Source organism: Kwoniella europaea, chromosome 2 (assembly GCF_036810445.1).
Source record: "Kwoniella europaea PYCC6329 chromosome 2, complete sequence".
In the NCBI taxonomy this organism is placed as follows: Eukaryota; Fungi; Basidiomycota; class Tremellomycetes; order Tremellales; family Cryptococcaceae; genus Kwoniella; species Kwoniella europaea.
The window spans coordinates 2,406,946-2,427,264 of record NC_089488.1 but is presented as its reverse complement, the minus strand read 5'-3'; the positions used below and the strand labels follow the sequence as shown (position 1 = coordinate 2,427,264).

Sequence of the window (20,319 nt, the reverse complement as noted above, 5' to 3'; positions counted from 1 at the left end):
GTTCACATCCCAATGAACCAACTTTCCACTACTTGAGCTACACTCCTTCCTGCACCTGGAGCCATACAAGAGTACTCATCTTTCATACCGTGAGCGACGAAGACGGCACGATAATGAAGCCATATAGCTAATACTATACCAGCATGCCACCACTACGCAACATCAATCAGTACTGGATTTGAGATATGAACGAATACTTTGTATGACACGACTCACCTGATGTGACATCCCCCATCTATCGAATTTACCTGGCCAATTACATTCTGGATAATGCATAGCGTAGAACCACAATCCTATGAGGTAAGCTGCGATCGACCATCCGAATGGGGCTGTCACGCGGGAGATCCGGAATTCAGCGAAAGAACAAAGACGCAATGTGAGTGGGCTTGGACGTACCGACAAAAGATAGTGCCTTGGAAAAACCATGTTGGAAGAAGAGTTGAAGCATCGGAGCGAACATTGCTACGCACAAAACGAGGAAGAAGGATATTCGGAGGTGCTAAGTTCATGAACGAGATCTTTGTTAGTAAAAATACTTTGAACGGATGATGATCACAACTTTGATAAAAGGCATAATCGACTTACCTTGTTCCTCCTTTCGTTGAACCATCTCTGGAAAGGTAGATAAGAACCTAATGCACCGCAACATGCGTTGGTGGTACAGTACAATAAGACTAATTTGGGTTGACAGTAGAAGCCATTATATACTACAGTCCCGAAAGACGCAGCTATGAGCCCTATATACACATATCATGGAAAATGGTCAGTATACCAAGACAAACGAAGGATCGACATAGTCTGGTTGAACTTGCATGAGATACCGATATCTATACGAGCCAAGTCCACCACTCGTCAGTCTTATTTCACATGTATACAATGAAAGCGATATAATTCACTCACAATCGACACATGCACCCCATTCGAACCATCTCTTCGAAGCGCATCCACTGAGTACGTGCCAACTTGCCGACGAGAACAGACAGGAAATGGCGGCGATGAGATATAATGCCAAGATGAGGGTGTCGAGTAAGTGTGCATTTGGCAAGGGGGGATTCAGAATCATGTACTGTATAGTAGGGTTTAGACATTAGCAAATTATCGGTGTAGGAGACATAACAAGCCTTCCAAGAGACGGAAACTCACAGGAATGAAAAGGGAGATTAGTATGGTCGGGATGAAATGAGTGTGAATGTTGACTGTTAAACAATATATCAGCTACCATCTGGCTAGCGGTTATCAGGATATGAGTATCACTCACCCGTTTCGTTGTGCATCGTAAAAGCCGATTTGATCAATGGGACAGGACCGGTCTTGAGGTGAAGTGGGATGAAACGGCTAAAAGAGGGGAGAAAGAAATATCGAATCAGCGGGATTAAGAGTGGACTGTTATGAGGTACGATTCTACTCACTATCCAGTATGGACATGTTCGTTATTTCTCCATAGCGCCGGCAGATCCTCATACCTTATTAACCTCTTTCCATCATCTGATCTTCTCAAAGACTCCTGTACAGTCGGACCCATGGTATCACCATGCTCAGCTACCAAGGCAGTCAACTTGGTATCTGTGATTTCAGGATGTTTCAAAATATATTCTTCGTCTTCTTCATCTTCTTTCTCTTGTCCTTCTACATCTTTACCTAGCAGCGTATCAACATCTATATCCTCATGATCCGTTCCATCTACCAACGTGGCTTTTCCGTACGGATCAGTTTTCGATCTTTGCAGTTTCCCTCTTTTTACTGGACTCAATCTTCCTATAGCCTGTATCGTACTTTTCGTAGGGAAACTTGACGCTCCTAGGGATTTCGACCTCACTGCTCTTCGTCTATTCGCCTGGAGAGATGCAGGCGTACGATTCGGGAAAAGATATTCAGGTTCTTCATCCTCCTCTTCATCTCCTAGAGGATATCTTTCTAATGATGCTGCTCTTTCTCTGGTGCTTACTCTAGATTTGAGAGGATGAAGTTGATTATCGTGGAAAGCCAAATCATCTTCTTGTTCTTCCCAACCTAATTTTTCCCATCCCGCCCATTCCTCAGATGGTAAGAATGTATGAACCACCTCCAAAACCCTCTTACGGGCACTTTCCACTGCGCCTAGGTGATCCTTGTTCTCCCCTTCCTGTACCGATGAAGATCGGTAGACTAGACCAGGGTCGATGGATGATAATCGTGAAGGAAGGGATCGCAACCATTCTCTAGAAGGGTAAGAGGGTATGATCGGTACTGCTACGGAAGGTACCGAGACAGATAATGATGGAAGGTAATTCAACGCTTCTTCTCTCAATGTTGATAGATGATTCAATAATCTGAGATGATGACTAAATTCCAATCCTCTACTTCCTCCAGCTCCATTGGTAGTCTCGAATCTATTTCTCAGTCCTGATCCAGATGTTGATGTTGTTGAGGAGTTTCCTAATTTACTTGAAGATGCATAACCTATAGCTTCACCACCAAAATCATCTTCTCCATAATCATATCCGTGATCGTACTCGTCATCTTCACCTGAGATAGAGGGTGAGGAAGATGAAGCTCTCAATCTCTCTTCCTCCGCTGGGGGCAATTCACCCAATTTCGATCGTAAGGCAACTTCCACCTCCCCCAGGTAGCCCAACAGCGCAGCGCGTAGGTTTGGTATGTTGGGTCGGAAGGTCGGTAAAGGCGGGTGGGACAGTCGACGCCATGATGATGATGCTGTAGAGGATGAAGAGGAGGGATCTGCGGATTGAGAAGGAGCGGGTTCTTCAGACATTTTGAGATGGGACGGAAATTGATTACTGGCCCAAGGCGTTGACAAGGGAAGCGAGGGAAGCTGATATGCCCTACACGGACGTAAAGAGCGTGGGTCTGCTGGTGAGCAGGAAGTTGACGATACAAGACGAACAGAGACTGAGGTTGAAAGTGTATCAATTTCAAACGTGATTGAATGAATGGATGGATGGTGATACCCGGCCGAATTCGATGGCATCCTGCCGAGTGGATCAGTGCGCTGTTGTGACAATGTGGTGCCTATTTTGATTCCGAAAGAAACGGTATCTACACTTGCGATTACAACCTCCCACTCGACATCCATGCATCTCAGTTTGCAATACAGGAGGGAGACAGTCTTATCTGAAATATGCCTGCAAGCACCGGTACGAAGGCTATCTTTCGTCTTCCGAACGACGGCAGGAGTGTACCCAACAATACGGAAAGAGGTCATCCTGCCACGCTCACAATACTCACGTACGGAGAGCGCTCCACTCTACCCGTCTTGTTGACTTGAATACAGTCAGTAATCGCCTGGCTCAATGATAATCCGTCAGTATGACAAGGGATTTCAAGGAACACGACTGTGTCGGTAGGGGATGTACTGATCCAAGACTAGATTCTTCGCTCTGCTACGACGATCTCCCGTAGATATAGTGTTTCTACATGTAAAATTCGCATGGTTTCCATATATATATGTGAAATCTTGGTTTGTGCATTAGAGTACAGTTGGACTTCTCTTGACTGCCGCATTGATAACAAAACCAGAGACCATATATCGGCGGACTAAAGTAACGCGGGACAAAGCCCGCTCGCAGGGATCATTCACATGACTGCGCTTCGCATCTTTGTTTGTATGAATTTGGATCAAGCACTTGAATCATGTGCAGCTGATCTGTAGTACAAAACAAACACATAAAAGATATGTATGAGTATGCATACACTTGACACCAGGAACCTTCAAAATGAACGGACCGCCTGGTGCTTTGCTTTTTAAACGGGAATTCTTTCTATCTCCTCACACATCGTCCGCTCCACAGTTCAACAAACCAACGGGATCTGTTTCCCTCTTCTGTGCTTTTTGTTCTCGTTGCAAGGTTTAAAGACTTGGTTATCAGGTGGTTGGCTCGAAGTAAACAAACATCGCGTGACGCCCAAGTAGAATCTCTGGATAGGATCTCAGGAACGAATTGTATGTTAACCCTGCAATAAAGGTACCCCAGTTTTTATCGTGATTTCACTTTTAATGGTGCTTGCTTGGCATGACGCTCCTTGCTGCGTTTCAGGTTTTCATCTAACAAATCTGTTTGGTTTCCTGTGTTTGCCCCCGTTGAAATAATACCCTTTGTTGACAGATAAGATCAGGATATCAAATGAAAATGAATCAAAGGATGAAAAAGAGAGAAAAAGAGAGGGAAAGCACAGTTCAAAGCTATGACCTCAACTGAAAACTTAACCTTTGCTTTGCTCTGCTTCATCTCCTCCTCTCGGATACCGTAACGCTAAGCTCCTTACAATTGTCCTTACTTTTTTTTATCTTTAACGGTCACCGGTGTTTCCCCCTGTTGCCCCCCGGTGTTTTGGTTATTGCTTGGATACTGCAATCTTCAGCCTGCACGTGGGTGTTGTCCAAGGAAAACGTCAAAAGGTAAAGATCAAGATCATTGCTGTGCTTGCTTGTGCTTGTGCATTTTGCTTGTGTATTTTGCCTTTTGCTGTATCCATCTCCTTCTTGACCGAAAACATATCTTGACTACTCCAAATGTTTATCAGTCTGATATCTTCCTTTGTCTAAATCATAAACCAACCAATCAACCGCCCTCTCCACCTATCGTATCCAACTCTTGTCCACTCTTTCCAACGATATCAAACCCCCCACCAGACGCCCCATTGCTTCGCCCAATTCCCAGCTGAATTCGGCCGATCATACTCAATTTCTACCAGCCCTCCGCTCCCACTGATGGATAAACGAACTTCATCGCCTTTCAGTCAAGCCCTCTATGCCGTGGAAGTTCTGACAGACAGGATAAAGAATTTGGGAATTAGGGTCAGTGAGAGTGGTCGTGATCGAGCGGAATCTCAGAATGAAGAAGATGGGTATAGGTTATTATCATGGAGGAACAGCATACACGAGACTTCTCGTCCGGGGGCCATAGAGATTGCAGATGGAGTTGATGAGGAAGAAAACGAATCGCCACCTCCATACGATATCGATTCTCCCATCTCACCAACCTCTCCGGGCTTCCCTACATCCTCCCCTACCAGCCAGAAAACAAGGTTTCGACTAGATTACCTATGGATAACAATCATCCTACTGGCTGTGGGTAGTACCATCACCCTATTCATCATATTCCCTTTCCCAACGACTATACCGGCCTTTGTAGGTCTTTTGACGATATTGTTAGGTTGGACATTAACAACATGGATCAAAGTGATATATCATGTTTCTAGTATATTCAAATCAAGAGAGAAGATTTCAAACAGGACGAAAAACTTCTTCAACAGGTTCTCAACTACGAAAAGAACCGTTTTAGCAACTTCGACGCTATTTATATTGTTTTTATCATGCTTGGGATTCTGTCCACCGGAAGAACAGGATGTACCTGTTAGACCAGTGCAAGGAGAGAAATACTTTGTAGCTGCAAATCTACATAATAGTCAGGACATCTTACCGGGATGGTCTAGCGAATTGATCAAATTGATAAATTATCGTGAGTAAGATTCGATTTTTGACTTCTCAACACCACATTGCTCTCTTGACTGATCTTCGGTTGATCACATCTTATGATATAGTCGGATCCGATAACGTTTTCGTGTCGATATACGAATCTAATTCTCAGGATTCTACCAAGTCACTCTTATCTTCTCTCAACGACACCTTATTGGAGATGGGCGTAGGAAGGTCAATACTGACTGAACAAGATGATAAGCATTGGTGGCCCTATAATACTTCGCCGGAGAGGATAGGTTATTTGGCCAATGCGAGAAACAAAGCTTTGAAACCTATTCAATCATCCGATCCTGAAATTAGGCTAAAAGGATATAATGAATATACCAAGATTATTTTCTTGAATGATGTTTATTGGACATGGGAGAGTATGGTCAGGTTGATCAATACGAAGATTGAGGGGAGGGACGAGTACGATCAAGTTTGTGCGATGGATTTCGGCACGTCCGGTGAGTGATAGCATCTGACTACAAGACGTTCGTTGGTATCGTATGGCTTGCTTACCTTGTGATGATTGGACTTGATAGGTCTCTACGATACATGGGCATCAAGAGATATATGCGGTACACCCCTTCGACCCTTCTGGCCATATGTCAAAGATGAAATCACAATTGACAGACTGAGGAAAGAAGAACCTTTTGAAGTTTCATCATGTTGGAACGGTGCGGTGGTATTTAAAGCTGGGCCGTTCCTCTACAAACCACAAGGGGAAGATAGGGTAGATGAGGCGGAAATGATAGATTTAGAACAGAGTCATGATGGTAGACATCTGGCGAAAAGAGGTTGGAAGATGGTTGATAATCGTGAGTTTCTTGTCTTTCTTTCCCCTCTCAATGACTTATCGATAAATGGTCAGTTGGAGTTGTGCTCATTCACACCTCATGACTGTATAGCCACCTATCCCAACTCCGTCTTCTCACCTTCCTTGATTCTCCCTATCCAATTCCGCACGTCCAACATATCAGCATGCGATCACTCGGAATGCTTCTTGATCGGATATGACCTTCATAGGTTGTACGATACCGTCGATCGACCACCTAGGATCTATATGAACCCCACGGTGAAATTGGCCTATGAGAGGAATTGGTTCGTATGGCATAATACTGTATTGAGGATTCCAGTCATACAGTGGTGGTTGGGTGAGTTGTCCCATACCTTCTCAAATTGACCAGAAAGACAACGTACTAACGCTCTATTTCTGATCGGTGTGTTATAGAAAATTGGAGTAGAGGTTACCCGCTCTACTTTGTCGATTGGATATGGGAAAAAGCCGGACGAAGGAGAGATTATTGCACATGGTCTGCATTGGCTGTACATTTACCTGAAAGATGTCCTGCTTTACCTGGTGCGATCGATAAGAATTGGGATCAGTAAAACACGATATCTGTCATGTTTCTCAGTTTGGAGTTTGAATTTTACGATATTTTAACGTTTTGTGGAAATGGAATGGACGGGAAGTGTTCCAGGAAGGGAAGGTGGTGGAGTCGTCTGAAGCTATGTCGGTCAATATCACTGTATTGTATATAAATCATTCTTAAATCATATTTCTAGCTGGTAAAACCTGCTCTTAAAATAGTGATCATCTCTATATCCCGGTTGTCCTGTTTTTTCCGCAACTAGATATCCTGCATTGAATGCACCTGCTACTGCGTTCTATCAGCGGGAAGTGTGACATGCCAAAGTTGCAAAGCTTGGTACGAATGAGGTTGGGGAATGAATTCATAGAGCTTGGTATCTGATTCTGCATATCTGAAATCTAGAATCTCGGTCGCATGGAGTGTTCACTTCCATAAATCAAGGACGACGTATAGATGGTGCAGGTTCAAACATGGTATCGACCTTAAGGTTACCTTATTCCGGAAAGTTTAGATCATCGATGGAGAAATTCAGAACAAATCAACTGAGAAAGATATCGCAACAGTATCTGAATATGTACTGTATTATACACCTGACTCGGTACTTTGCGATTCTTCTTCTGCGTCGGTGCACAATCGAAGATACTGACCGTTCATGGAATTATAACGCGTCTTCAATACCTCGGCCTTACAAAATAAATCATCAGTGATTGGAATCGAATCGGCTGTTGAGATTACTGTACCTACCGCTGCAATGACTAGCCAGAGTGATCTATCGAAGGACCAAATCAGCAATATCCCCTTACTGTATTGTTCGATAGCAACGTGCAGTGAGGAGCAACCCATTGACTTACCCTATAATTACCATAATCCACCAAGCTTGAGTAGGCTGAACACATCCCCTATACCAACCGATCTCACCCAGCCTCGCTTTATGCCACGATTCACCCCCTATCATTACATCGTAGCCGCATTCACCATGCTACGGACGAGAAAGTATAATCAATCAGTATAGAATACATCCATGTAAAGACTCAGGGATTTTTGCTAGAGATGAACACGAAGAAGAGGACGTTTACGCACGATATAATCAATAGCCAGGAGCAGATTAACGAATACCACACTACTTATTGAGATCACTGCGGTGAATAGAGTAAGGTTGTATGCTGCTACGATCAAGCCCAGAGAGACGATAAGAAATATAGGGGGAGCGATCCGATAGGGTGTCGCGTGGAGAGGATAGGTGATAAGGTAGATTGATAGTGTCGATAGAGAGATGAGGATGGTGGTGAAGATCGAGTTGGGGCTGGGAGAAGTAAATTTGGGTGGCATTGTTGGAGTTAGAGATCTATAGATTGGGATGTGTATGTAGGGAAAGAATGCATAGATTGGTTCGTATCAGGACGAGCATACGCTATGCAGGATAGAGATATATATGTTTGCGAGTGTTTCATTTGAATGACCACGTATGCCCAGGAAGTGGATAGGAAGATGAGACGATTTTTAGACTTATCGATAAGGCTATGCGGGGTACCGCTTTATGTAAGCTCCAAGTCGAGGTACAGGAACATGTTGTTGTTACTGTTACTATTGATTTACTGCATCGATAATACGATGCCATCTTCATGTTTCAGACCGTATGCAGTCCATTGTCATTGCGTTTGGTATGATAGCACTGATAGAGCGAGTTTCGGGAAAAGTGGATCACCTACTGTAATTTGTTTTCGCACTATAAGCGTGCTCCGGTTAATCACCCTTGGCTTTCTCCGTATGATCCGTCATTTGTCGTATGCAGCTGAAGACAGTTAATGACGTCCTTTACTCATACACGCAGATCTCTGCAATATGATCGTAGCTAAGCAAGGCCAAAGTTCAGCAACACCCGAGATGTATGAAATTATGAAAAATCGTTGGCGGTCACACTTGACCGTCAGTGTGGCATAAACCTCAAGTGACGGTCATTTATCACCGACACCCTGCCCTGTCCATTTGACCTCCATTTGACCCATCGAGCCGAGATATTTGATCATGTATCATTACGAGCGAAGCATTTGGGTGAATGATAAATGAAGAGAAAATTAGTTTATACACGTAATAAGCCATATTGATAATATATACACACACATCCTGTATCTTCAGCACTGAAAGATCAATTCCATTATTATCAGACCGCTTGCTCTCGATTGCGATCGAATTCGGACGATGGCACAAATCAAAGGAGGACGATCATACGAGGCTAGACCTATCCCTGGTCCTCCTCAAAGGCAGACCCACAAAAGGGCTGTCTCATATACAATTTTACCCCCACCACCAACATACGAACAAGTCGAGAAGCTCGATGCGCTGCCTGATCGCGAGGCGATACCACCTCCGCCGCAAACGAGCATAGTGTACAATCCCGAGACAGCAGTCGGAGGTACTCTAGGTAGGTATCCCTTGATACATTTGACTGTCTTCTGATCCAGCGCTGATGATGTGAACACCCGCGATTTAAAGTCAATCTTATTTCTCAGATCAATTGCACAGACCCTTCGGGGCACTCACCCAAACGTCAATTCGGTAAAATCGGAATTATAGCTGGGGTAGTATTCTTCCCCTGGGGTTTGTTCTGGTAAGTACTATAGTATCCATATACTTTCCTGCCGACTTGTTCCATATGCTGATTATTCGTGATCAGGACGAGATGCGATTTCCAAGTGATATGTAAATCTTGTCATACAATTTTAGAACCTAAAGGATCTAAACGACATTGTCGAGAGATGACTTACTCAGGGAGAAGACATGGAAGGTGTGGGTATGGCAAGAGGTGTTGACGGAATTGTTCTTGTCGATGTTTCAGTATACTGTATTTGTATGATTTTACATCTTCCCTTCTTCCATAGTCTGGTGTCAAGTTGAAATCTATTTTCTCTTTCCTATCTATATCGCTTTATAGCTTTCTTCCATAATTTCTCGATAGTTCAATGGCATGTGAAATTATGTATAATCTCTAATCCACTTCACTCAACCCTAATATAATTCACTCAACTTTGATGGTTATATGATCCATTTCGGCACCACAGCTATATTTGATTCGTCTGTCCACGACATACATACCTACACGATCACTCCCTATTTATATATTATCAGTTGAAGGTATTTCATCTACGGCCATGGAACCTATAAAACATCGCATCCCGTCAGCTCTGCGTGATTAAGCTGGGCATCCAGCCCCAGCTTAGGGTATATGCATATATTACATGTCGTTACTATCGTAACAACTGTAATCATACACATACAATACAGAATATCTATATTAAGGCAGTACATACATATACATTATACATTGAAGACAGTGTTCTCTTGTAAGTTATCAGCTCTTAAGACTCCTGTGAGATGCGAGATCGCAGGGGTGTATGTATTGAGCTAACCGTTTGACGAAGACTTTTTCTTTCTCACTACCACAACCAACACCAAAGAAGGTTACTTCAACCGACTCACCAGCTGTCATGAGCACTTCATTACGGAACCTCCTATCGTCCAACCACTAAACCTGCTGTTTTGGCCATGCAGAGCAAGTCGGCCATCAACAACGAGGTCAATCAAGAAGCCATCCGACTCGGATCTCGAGTGGACTCGATAACTTTCCCTGATGCCACCATGCGATTGCGAGTTATCTTCTAGGACTGTATTAAGGATGTAGGAGTTCAGGTCATGGTCAAGCCTCGTCAGCATGAAATTCACCATTCTTTGATTGTCGCACTGAAGAGTTGCTGACCTGCCTTGAGTTTCGGTACAGTCGTCGCTCTCGTATGCCCTCAGAGCGATCAATACTCCGTTTTCGCCGCAATCCAAGAGCTGGCTCAACTTGTCATCTCTCAGCAGCTCAAGCAAAGTGCTGGTGCCATCCTGTCGGGACGAGTGATTATTGATTACGGCATGAATGATATCAAGGAAGTGTTGGATGGGAGGTGGAGGATGGATAAGAACAGGATGATATTCAAATACTCTCCTGAAAGTCTCCTGAATGCATTCGTTCAGGAGCGCGGCTCTGAATCGATCTTTCCGAGCAAAGCAAGGCCATTGTCACCGATGGTTTGATCTTCGACTACGCCTTCGAGAAGCCCCGAAAGGTCAGCCGCTCCGATAGTGCCTTCAAAAAGGTGTGCAAGAGTTGGCTTAGGGAGAAGATCACCAGGATGGATCAGGTGGAAGCAGGATTAGATGATAGGAAGTGGAGGACCAGTTTTCTGAACCTGTTGAAGAAAGCAGGGTAGGTGCAAAATCACATATGTATATGCTTTACATCAGGTCGATAGGCTGACCATTCTTCCATTTTGCCATTGGCCTCGGGTCGCTTCAGCTTTGAAAACTTGATCCTCATCCTCAAGGTCTGTGTCGTAGGGGTAACTGGTGCTTTCAGGAAGAAATCGGAAGAAGGATGGGATTTATATTCTGTCGGTGCAGTAAAGGGGGTTGGGAAATGCAGAGGGACTGTTGGTCTAGAAGAAGATGAAGCACGGGTCGAACCGGTAAGTTGAAAGAAAAAAAACTTCATCATCTCATGTCAAGTCTCCCGTTGAGAATTCTTGCACGACGAACAGCGCCAAGTCATGGCCATCAGAGACGACGAAGGCAACACAAAATACGCCTGCTCTTGCTCCATCAGTTCATGCGAGCATATGGTTGCCGTAGAGTTCTTCAAGCTCGGCAGGGACAGGACCGCTAAAGGTGAGTTGAACATCTCCCTGTTTTCTCCGAAGCAGATTCATGATTTACTGACGGCGGAACCGGGTCCCTCAGATGCGGATGAGGATATGGACATCGATGAAAACTTGATCAACCCTCTTCTCAAGCAAACCACTCAGCTGATCACCCCCACGACCATCCGATCCGTCCCTGTCAGTGACACTCACCCCCTCCTCGCGACCCCAGAGGAGCCTTCCCACAAAGAGTACGACGCTATCAGAGCTTTCATCGAAATGGTCGTGCACATTAATCCAGCTCGAGCTGATCATTTCGAGGTCCAACATCGAGGGGGAGATCCTATGCGACAAGATGGAGAAGAAAACGAGGATCAGATTTATCTTGCGGGTTTGATGCAACAGATGATCAAGTCGTTCAGATTGGACTTCACGCCGATCCGAAAGTCAAGCAAGCAGAGGTAGATCAATGGTCAAAAGCGATCGGTCGAAATCTTCATCGACAACCTCGAGCTTGCCACAGGCGATAAATACATCCCCATGCCTTTGAGCGATATGTGACTTTTTATCGGATGGTATAGTGAGATGTATGGTACGATGACTGCTAAGGTGTATGTTATGGTGAGGGTGAGAGGACATTGGGCACTACGGTGAGTGATGTGTACGGTGAGAAGTATACGGTGACCAGTCTACTGCAATCACGCTGTATCCTCAAAAACGACCAACTCACGGAGTTATCATCACTTGGAGCTCTACCCCACACATCGGAGTAGATCTGCTCGATTAGTACCAACGTGGGGGGACCAGATGGAATCCCGAGTGCTGTAGTATTCATAATTTTCAGCTCTCATGGTTCGTTCGTCGATTGGCTTCAGCAGCTAATCATCGCTTGCTTTGGCTGCTCCAAGAATCTTCTCGCGTTTCTCTCAATTATGTTTAATTTATTTTTCTCAACTTCGCTTAAAATGAAATTTTCAAATTTGGCTCCTCGTTAAATAATGTTCGAAAGTTCGTTAAATGATGGGATATCCGCATGGGGATCCACATGTACTCGTACATGAAGAATGGAAATCTTAAAGAGAGAATGTATTCCAAGTAATTCAGAGTTCGTCGAAATTTACTGGTGGGGATCGTGGGAACTTGTACTTTAACAAGTCAGGGCGTATTCCCATCCCATGCCAGCCCTGAGACCAAGCTGGAAAGCGCCCCACTCGTCATAACATTCCAAAGGCTACTCCGGTCTACTCCGCCAATCCCTGATCATCCCAATCCCTGATCGTCATGGGACTTCTGGGCTCCAAGGGGAGCTGAATAACCAATGGATCATTGCAATTCGGAGAGGTACAAAAGCATACGCAAGTGGCGAATGGATTGGCAAAGGGTGGTTACCGCCAAAAATACAAGATTCGATAGATCGGTAAATTTCGAACAAAAGAGAAGCTGAACAAGATGTGAATGAAGTTGACAGCAACGCTTCGATAGACCGCTGGATATCACGGTAGAGGAGCTTCAGCTCTCGTCTAGCATATTCTCGATCATGAGCACGCTTCGATGAAATCAAAACCATGTGTTTACAAGACACGCTTACGTGAAATTCAATCTTGACAATTTCTCCCTTTGCCCCCTTGTAGACCCCAAGTTACCGTACATCGTAACTCGAATCCCTGAATGAGCTTCGTCATACAATTAAAATTCCCCACCCAGAGTAGAGAGCATGATGGGTGTGAGAGAAAAACACGAGAAAAAATAGAAGAGCTCTAAAATTGCGTTGCAACCATACAAGATCTGGCTTGTTTGCTCTGCTGCTAGCTGTATGCTCGGCTCGACCTACTGTAAAATACACATTCTTCTCGGCATTTTCTTTCGATATACAGCTTAATCAATACTACTACTGTACGATCTGTAATTCCATTTCATTTGGTTTCATTTCGACCTGGTCTGGATTTCCCGACCATACCATTCAACCTTGACCACCTGCTGTATTATTATCTTTCTTTTTAACTCTATTTTCATACCCATCGATAGGGTAGGGTCGCACACCTCGAGACATAAGGCAAGACACGCTTCTCTCGTCAACTAGAAAGGTGATTCGTACACGTACAACTTCAATTCCATCCGACAGAACAACGACATACGTCAAAGGCTTCCTTCCATACGACCGACACGTTCCTAATCACAAGCCCATCAGTCGACCAAAGCATCGTCCTGTCAATTCGTTCGCGAATCGTGAGAAAAAATTAGGATAACAAGATCCTCCAGACATCTGGACAAGAGAAGGCTTTGCCTAAACACGATAAATAAAACCTGGTGAGTTCAGCTCCTTTCCCTTCGTTTCTTCGTATCCTATCGTTCCACTTTCCATGTCTCAACGGGGCCTCATATCCCCACACCTTTCTGATTGTTTTCGAAAAATCATCAAAAAACTTTTTCCTCGTCGTGACTAGCTTTACCAACCTACCTTCTTTCACTTTGATACAATTTTCAATCTATCAAGAACATCTTGTTAGCATCCTCATCATATTACTCTATCCCATCACCTTCCCAATGATTTAAAAGTGCTTTCGATCCTTGTGACACTCTGTCAAATCAATTTCGATTCAGCCTGAAAAGGTCAAATCGCGACTTCCCTTTTCATTTCGCTTTTGTTAGCTTACTATATCATATCCCACATGACCTCTTCTGCTCAAACATACACTGGCTCGTTTCAATCTCCTCATTCAATCAAGCCCAGTGAACCTCCTCCCCCTCCTTCTTCATCTTCATCTACAATACAACAATTTTATCCTACACCACCTCCTTCACCCATCATTGCTGATACAGCCACTTTACCAACTTCGACTCCACCTTTGCAGGGTAGTACACCACAGTTACCCAACGTATCAGTTCCTATCCCCTTATTCCTCGACACGCGACATCACCTACCGCACGCTTCGGGCTTACGATTGGAATCGCCCAGCTCCCTCCTTGCGACTCTCGGAGGTAATAGGGTACTTGCGCTGGATCCCTCGTCGTCCGTCTGGGATCGCATGCCTTACTCGGCATCTACCGCGACCGTATCAACCCCGAACGCGATGGAAGAGGACAGCGTGGAATCGCTGGTGGGTGGTCAGAGACCTCAGCCGTCTATGCATGGGATGCATTGGGCGATGAGGAAGCAGAAGTGAGTGAGATTATAACATGCGATACACATCCTTTGAGCTGGTTTAAGGGTCAATGCCGATCAATCTTATTCGCCATCAAAAGCGGAAAGCTGACGTCAGAACGTGATGACAGGTCTAGTGAACATATCTCGTCTATATTCGTATCTCCACCCACACCAGAGAGGATGGCTTCTCCAACATCAGAAGATCCTCCGAATACATCCATACAATCCTCACAGCCAGTCTCGGTTTCTTTCCCAAATAAGACAGTCCAGTCAAGGTCAAGTGCTTCTTCTTCCCCAAGTGGATCGAGAGAAGCTTCTCCCACCGCAAGTCCGCTGTTATCGGCTACTAAAGTCTTACCTGCACTGTCGTCATCGAACGGAACGACGATCCCTCTGCAGGTATTACCTGAGGTGCGATCCCCACCGAAAAAGACAATAGCGATGACGACAGATTCACTCCAGCTTACTGCCAAGAGAGGTAGAAGACCTAGGTTGTTCGGTTTCACGGAAATGATGGATGGTCACTCTGCTTCTGCTTCTGCTTCTAGCTCCGCAGCGAGTTCGGCTGCAAATTCACCTGATCGAACTCCACCTACTCATTCCAAGCACTTTGACTTTCACCATTCCAACAACGCTAGCTCATCTTCCAATACCTCTTCACCTGCAAACTTCATGCCCAGACGACATCCCGTACGTGCTCGATCAGAAGCAGCTCTGATGTCGACGATACATCACATCCCACCTAGAAGGAGAGAAAACGGTCTCAAGTTGAATTTCGACGGGATCGTCCCTCTTCCACAACCTCAGGAAATCCAAAGTGCAACCATCCCTTCACCCTACACTTCAAGGTTGATACGAAAGAAATCAGGAGAGATACTCAAATCCGCTTTGAAATACGGTGGTCCACTCTTACCTAATGGTACACCTATACACGCTCGCGAATCCAGCCCATCACCCCGATTCGAATCCAAATCTTGTCCCTCGACGCCTAGTTGTCCGAAATACGTCCACTTTGATGCTCAGCTCGAGCGAGTCAAATTATTCTTGCATGACCAAAAACCCCAAGTTGTCAGTCGAGATGGATCACCTACAGCCGATACGACTTCTGAAGGAGATGAATTCCCATTCCCTTCGACCGATGAGGAAAGAGAAGTGAAGAAGGTCTTGACCGTTTCTTTACCTAATTTCCCTACTACCCACCCTCCTGATTCCGAGCTTTATCTCGAGTCCCTCTTCCTGGAGGATGACCGGAAAGCTCTCAAGGGGGTGGTAGTTTGCGCAAATATCGCTTTCCATAAATGGGTCGCTGTCAGATTCACTTTCGATTGGTGGCAAACCACCTCGGAAGTCACGGCTACATATAAAGAATCCATCAAAGGTGGTAAATTCGACAGGTTCATCTTCAGTATCAAATTGAATGATTTACTCGCCAAGATCGAGGAGAAGACTCTGTTCATGGCTATCAGATATAATGCTGAAGGTAGAGAAATTTGGGATTCGAATGGTGGACAGAATTACCAAGTCCTGTTCCAGAAAGTCGCACCTCAACCTGCTGGATTGAGAGCGGCGAGGAATAGTATCAGCTTACAACCTGGTATGGGTAAAGCCGTGGGTGGAAGGACATCACAGTGGAGTGTAGCCGGAGCGAGTAACGATGATCGATTGGCAGATCTCAGAGCGAAATTGGATAGGTTGACTGCGGATGAACCTGATAGAGTACCTGTTTCACCCAATTCGTCCAGACATTTCAGTTTCGATTTCGGTCGAAGAGGCTCGACAACGAATTCTTCCGGATCTGGATCAAGTCGAAGAGGATCAGAAAATTCACCTGGTGGTTCACCTTCACGACCGTTCTCACCTATGGATACTAAAGCTTCTGATTTGCCGGCCGCTGGTCCTGCTCTGGCGGCAAGATATGATTTCAGTACATCACTCAAAACCACCGCTCGAAGAGGTTCGTCTTCCCCCGTTGGCAAACCGGGTGAATTACCAGATGTCAAGACTGGTTTACTCAATTACGGTACAAACGGGAATGGCCAAAATGGGCAAAAGGCGAATAACAATCCTCATGCTGCGACCGAGTTCTATTCACCAAGATTTAGTCAAGCTACGCTCAATACGAGTACGAACGATTACTTCTTTTCTACTACTAGCACATCATCATCTACCATGCCCATGCCTGCACCTGTACCTGATGTCAAGGTCCAGGGACCTTCTCCACCGCCAATGGAAGATCGGGAATCTACACCTACACCTACACCGACCACCGTCAACGCTCAGATACATACTGGCCAATCGACGTATACCGTCCCTACACCGAAACCTCAGCAACCTGCAGTCAAAGCTCCTTCGCCCAAAAGGCCTACTGCTTCTTTCTCCCGACATGCTACTTATCCAACGAAATTCACCATCGGCGATGATTCCGTCGAAGTCAGTCCGAACGTCTCGCCTCCTCAACTCATAAAATCATCATCAGCCGAATCGACCGCTACGGATACACCCTCTGAGTCACCCAGATCCCCTCCCGATCTGTCTTTGGCCAAATGGAGTCCTACGGCCAAGTCCGCAGATTCAAGTGATGATGCGAATAGTTTGAGCAGTTATAGTAGTTTCCTCGAGCAGTGAGTGAATGTCGTATGTACTCTGATGTATGTATATGGGTTGATGCTGATGAAACCTTTGCTTATAGATTCTGTTGGGGAGGTAATTCGATGACACCGGAACGAAGATCTCATTCGACTTCATCGTTGGATAATTACTTCCAACCTATCGAAATTGAATCTTCTGGATTATCAACTCCTAGAGCATTAGCTAATACACCTCAAGCCAAGACAAACCTCAACCTCGTCGAAACTCCCTCATCGACTACCAGTAGTAGTTACTATTCGACCTATTCCAATACACCTACCACCAAAGAGGACCTTGAACATGTCGAACGAGCTTTAGGAGGTGCGGGAGGGAGTGGGAGAGTCCATGTGAATGGTCATATGTCACCGCCTGTGATGGCTTAGGTGATCTTGGTATCATAGTACTTCGTTTCGTTAATTGTTCTTTCTTTGATATACCTTGTTCACAGTATAATCTCATCCTGGTTTTTCTCATTAGCATTGATTTTTTCTCAATATCCTATCATGTAGCATCATAATGTATTTTTGATCGATTTTTCCACTTTCATCATTCATCAGTCATTCGTTCATTTCGTAGGACTTGTGGATAGACGATATACATGTCAATAGAGGAAACAATTGGACAATCTGGTCATCTTCCTTCGTCTTCTGTTCTCATATGGTGTAGTCAGGAGAGAGGTCATTTGCATCTCATGTTATGTTATATGCTGCAACTTACAAATGCCACATGTGACGCGTCCGAGAAGGACCACTTGCTTAAACCCGCTCGAGTGCGTCTTTCACTTGTTCTCGAGTATTGCTCTATCATCACTCCACAGCAGGTTGACTCACATCAAGCCCTCTTTTCCGAGAAGGAGATCACGTATAATGAGATATGGCGGTTGACGGTGGTTGACGTGTACTGATGTGATGTTCCTGAAACAGAAGCAATAAACAGCACGGACCTCCTTTGGTCCCAAGTATAAGTGACACTACGCACAGGCCATCAAACAGCAACAATGTTTATCTCTCTCTTTCTTCTCTTGTTTATCCGCTATTCTGAGATCATTCATCCTGTTAGTCATACTCACTATCACACTCATACTCACACTCAATCTCACTCTTCGATCCTTCAGTATAGTCACCTGTCGGTTCGTCAAGGCGCAAGGTCAAATATCAAATCATGTCAACGTCAAATGATGGAAGCGATACCAACGACTGGGTCAAGTCCCTTCCCACATTCGAGGGTCTCTACAGCAAACAAAGTGAGTGATACCTGATCCAACACTCTTCTGACTCTGCGAAAGAGCTGGACTCATATGGCGTTAGGCACCACCCTCCTTCGACCTTTCTCACGGTTCTCAATCTCATCATTATTCAGGTCATCGCCCACCCCGTCTAAATTACCCGCTACAACACTTCTAGATCCACTCATCCTTATCGCTTCGTCTCTACCTTCAGAGCCCTTTCCTGCTCAAAATCAAATCACGAAATCGTTAGAGGGATTGAAAGACTTTGCCACCCAGCTCAAGGAGACTATCCATTCTCAAAATCTCGACATTGAAGATGGGACTGTCGTAGAGAGGATAGAAAAACTACTGCAAGCTTATCTGGCTGGGATATATGTACTTTCCAGAATACTATGGGACAACACCTCAGATTGCGATGCTCAAACCAAGGAAGATTATAAAGCAGCCTTGAAACAATGCATTCAAGGGTTCTTCCTCCTCTTTCCTAAAGTCCAAACAGGTGACGATATCCACAAGCATATCTTAGGATCTCTATTCCCATCCACTGAAACGAGATACTATCAACTCTCACCTCTCCTCCAATACCCTCGTCAACTCATCTCGTCCCTCCAATCCCAGCCTGCTCGACCCATTGCCCACTCCAAGTTGAAGGACGCCGTTCAATCACCCATTAGATCTTCGTTTCCCGACCATATACCCGAGTCAGAGGTTTTAATTGTCATATCACTCCTTGATGATTTCCTCCAAGGCATGCAGGGGGTAGAATGTCTACGGGGACCCGTGGTGGCTAAAACCAAAAAGGAAAAAGAGGAAGATAAGAGGAGACCATTGAGGGTAGAGATGGAAGTGAGGGCGATGAAGTGCGATTTGTTGATGAGTATGACGACCAAGAGGATTGGAGAGGTGAAGAGTAGAGCTATGAGGAAGATACGATCAGATGTCGAAGAAGACTGGGAAGAAGCTGAACATGACGAGTGTGATGATGAAGGTCAACAGGTCAAGGATATTAAGCCTACATTCAGCTCAGAAGACCACTCAGAAAACCGTCATGAAACTACTGGCTCTTCGGACGACTCCAGATGGGAAGATCTGTCGGAAGAATGTTTAGTGGAATGTCTGGACCTAGCCAAAAAGCTAATTGACGGAGCACAAGCCGAAGTCCTCTCCAACCACGTCGAAGCTGTAGATTGGTTAGGCCAAGATGGAATTATCCAACCAGACAAACAAGAAGCAAGTAGAAAATCGAAATCACCGTCTCGCGATGTCACTGGAGAAAGCGATTCTGAGGATGAAGATGAGTCTGACCTGGAGACCGAAAGTGAGATATCTGAAGAATCCGCCTTCGGATCAACGCATCCTTGTCCTCTTAGAACTATATTCAGACTACATGATCGGTACGAAGAGCAACGATTGGCCGTGTGGCTTCATCTCCCGTCAGCCAAGAGAGGTAAGATGGGGTGGTTCATGCGTGGTCTGGAGGGGAGGGTGGGAAGTAGTTGGGATAGTTTCGGATTGGCGGCGATGGTTGAGTACGATAGGTGAATCTGGATCTATATCCTAGAATCTTAGCAGACATTGCGTGGATGTTGGCTGACACTTGTTTGTGATCTTGTGTGATTGCAGCGAAACCCTTATGAGCTACGGACTGGGCCCAGACAAACTTGATAAATGGGTCGAGTTGGCTTCGATGAGGAATGCGAAGAAGATTAAAGGAAAGGGGAGAAAGACAGTATAGGGATGATGTGGCATACGGCAGGGTCGTATCGCAAGGCTGACCTACTATTCTCACCATTCTGAATCGTTAT

At 45.1% G+C, this 20,319-nt stretch overlaps 7 protein-coding genes across 7 annotated transcripts; 5 read left to right on the top strand and 2 right to left on the bottom strand.

Annotated features, from left to right (window-relative positions):
* Positions 1–2: 2 nt before the first annotated feature.
* Positions 3–2,752, bottom strand: V865_007254 (uncharacterized protein; the record flags this gene model as incomplete). The annotated part of the gene is made up of 8 exons (XM_066231002.1): positions 3–152; positions 217–329; positions 397–499; positions 586–737; positions 901–1,066; positions 1,144–1,196; positions 1,259–1,335; positions 1,410–2,752. The coding sequence occupies 8 exons, from the start codon at positions 2,750–2,752 to the stop codon at positions 3–5; spliced, it is 2,157 nt and encodes a 718-aa protein (XP_066087099.1).
* Positions 2,753–4,708: 1,956 nt separating this feature from the next.
* Positions 4,709–6,850, top strand: V865_007253 (uncharacterized protein; the record flags this gene model as incomplete). The annotated part of the gene is made up of 5 exons (XM_066231001.1): positions 4,709–5,459; positions 5,542–5,925; positions 6,004–6,279; positions 6,370–6,615; positions 6,693–6,850. The coding sequence occupies 5 exons, from the start codon at positions 4,709–4,711 to the stop codon at positions 6,848–6,850; spliced, it is 1,815 nt and encodes a 604-aa protein (XP_066087098.1).
* Positions 6,851–7,416: 566 nt separating this feature from the next.
* Positions 7,417–8,163, bottom strand: V865_007252 (uncharacterized protein; the record flags this gene model as incomplete). Its single annotated transcript, XM_066231000.1, has 4 exons — positions 7,417–7,518; positions 7,579–7,603; positions 7,686–7,813; positions 7,915–8,163. 4 exons carry the CDS (start codon positions 8,161–8,163, stop codon positions 7,417–7,419), a joined length of 504 nt encoding a protein of 167 aa, XP_066087097.1.
* An 870-nt stretch (positions 8,164–9,033) lies between these two features.
* Positions 9,034–9,446, top strand: V865_007251 (uncharacterized protein; the record flags this gene model as incomplete). The annotated part of the gene is made up of 2 exons (XM_066230999.1): positions 9,034–9,256; positions 9,328–9,446. 2 exons carry the CDS (start codon positions 9,034–9,036, stop codon positions 9,444–9,446), a joined length of 342 nt encoding a protein of 113 aa, XP_066087096.1.
* A 1,563-nt stretch (positions 9,447–11,009) lies between these two features.
* Positions 11,010–11,978, top strand: V865_007250 (uncharacterized protein; the record flags this gene model as incomplete). Its single annotated transcript, XM_066230998.1, has 4 exons — positions 11,010–11,083; positions 11,174–11,342; positions 11,415–11,541; positions 11,614–11,978. The coding sequence occupies 4 exons, from the start codon at positions 11,010–11,012 to the stop codon at positions 11,976–11,978; spliced, it is 735 nt and encodes a 244-aa protein (XP_066087095.1).
* A 2,204-nt stretch (positions 11,979–14,182) lies between these two features.
* V865_007249 (uncharacterized protein) lies at positions 14,183–17,669 on the top strand (the record flags this gene model as incomplete). The annotated part of the gene is made up of 3 exons (XM_066230997.1): positions 14,183–14,673; positions 14,787–17,279; positions 17,348–17,669. The coding sequence occupies 3 exons, from the start codon at positions 14,183–14,185 to the stop codon at positions 17,667–17,669; spliced, it is 3,306 nt and encodes a 1,101-aa protein (XP_066087094.1).
* A 778-nt stretch (positions 17,670–18,447) lies between these two features.
* On the top strand, positions 18,448–20,249 carry V865_007248 (uncharacterized protein; the record flags this gene model as incomplete). Its single annotated transcript, XM_066230996.1, has 3 exons — positions 18,448–18,529; positions 18,594–20,052; positions 20,138–20,249. The coding sequence occupies 3 exons, from the start codon at positions 18,448–18,450 to the stop codon at positions 20,247–20,249; spliced, it is 1,653 nt and encodes a 550-aa protein (XP_066087093.1).
* Between the last annotated feature and the right edge of the window lie 70 nt (positions 20,250–20,319).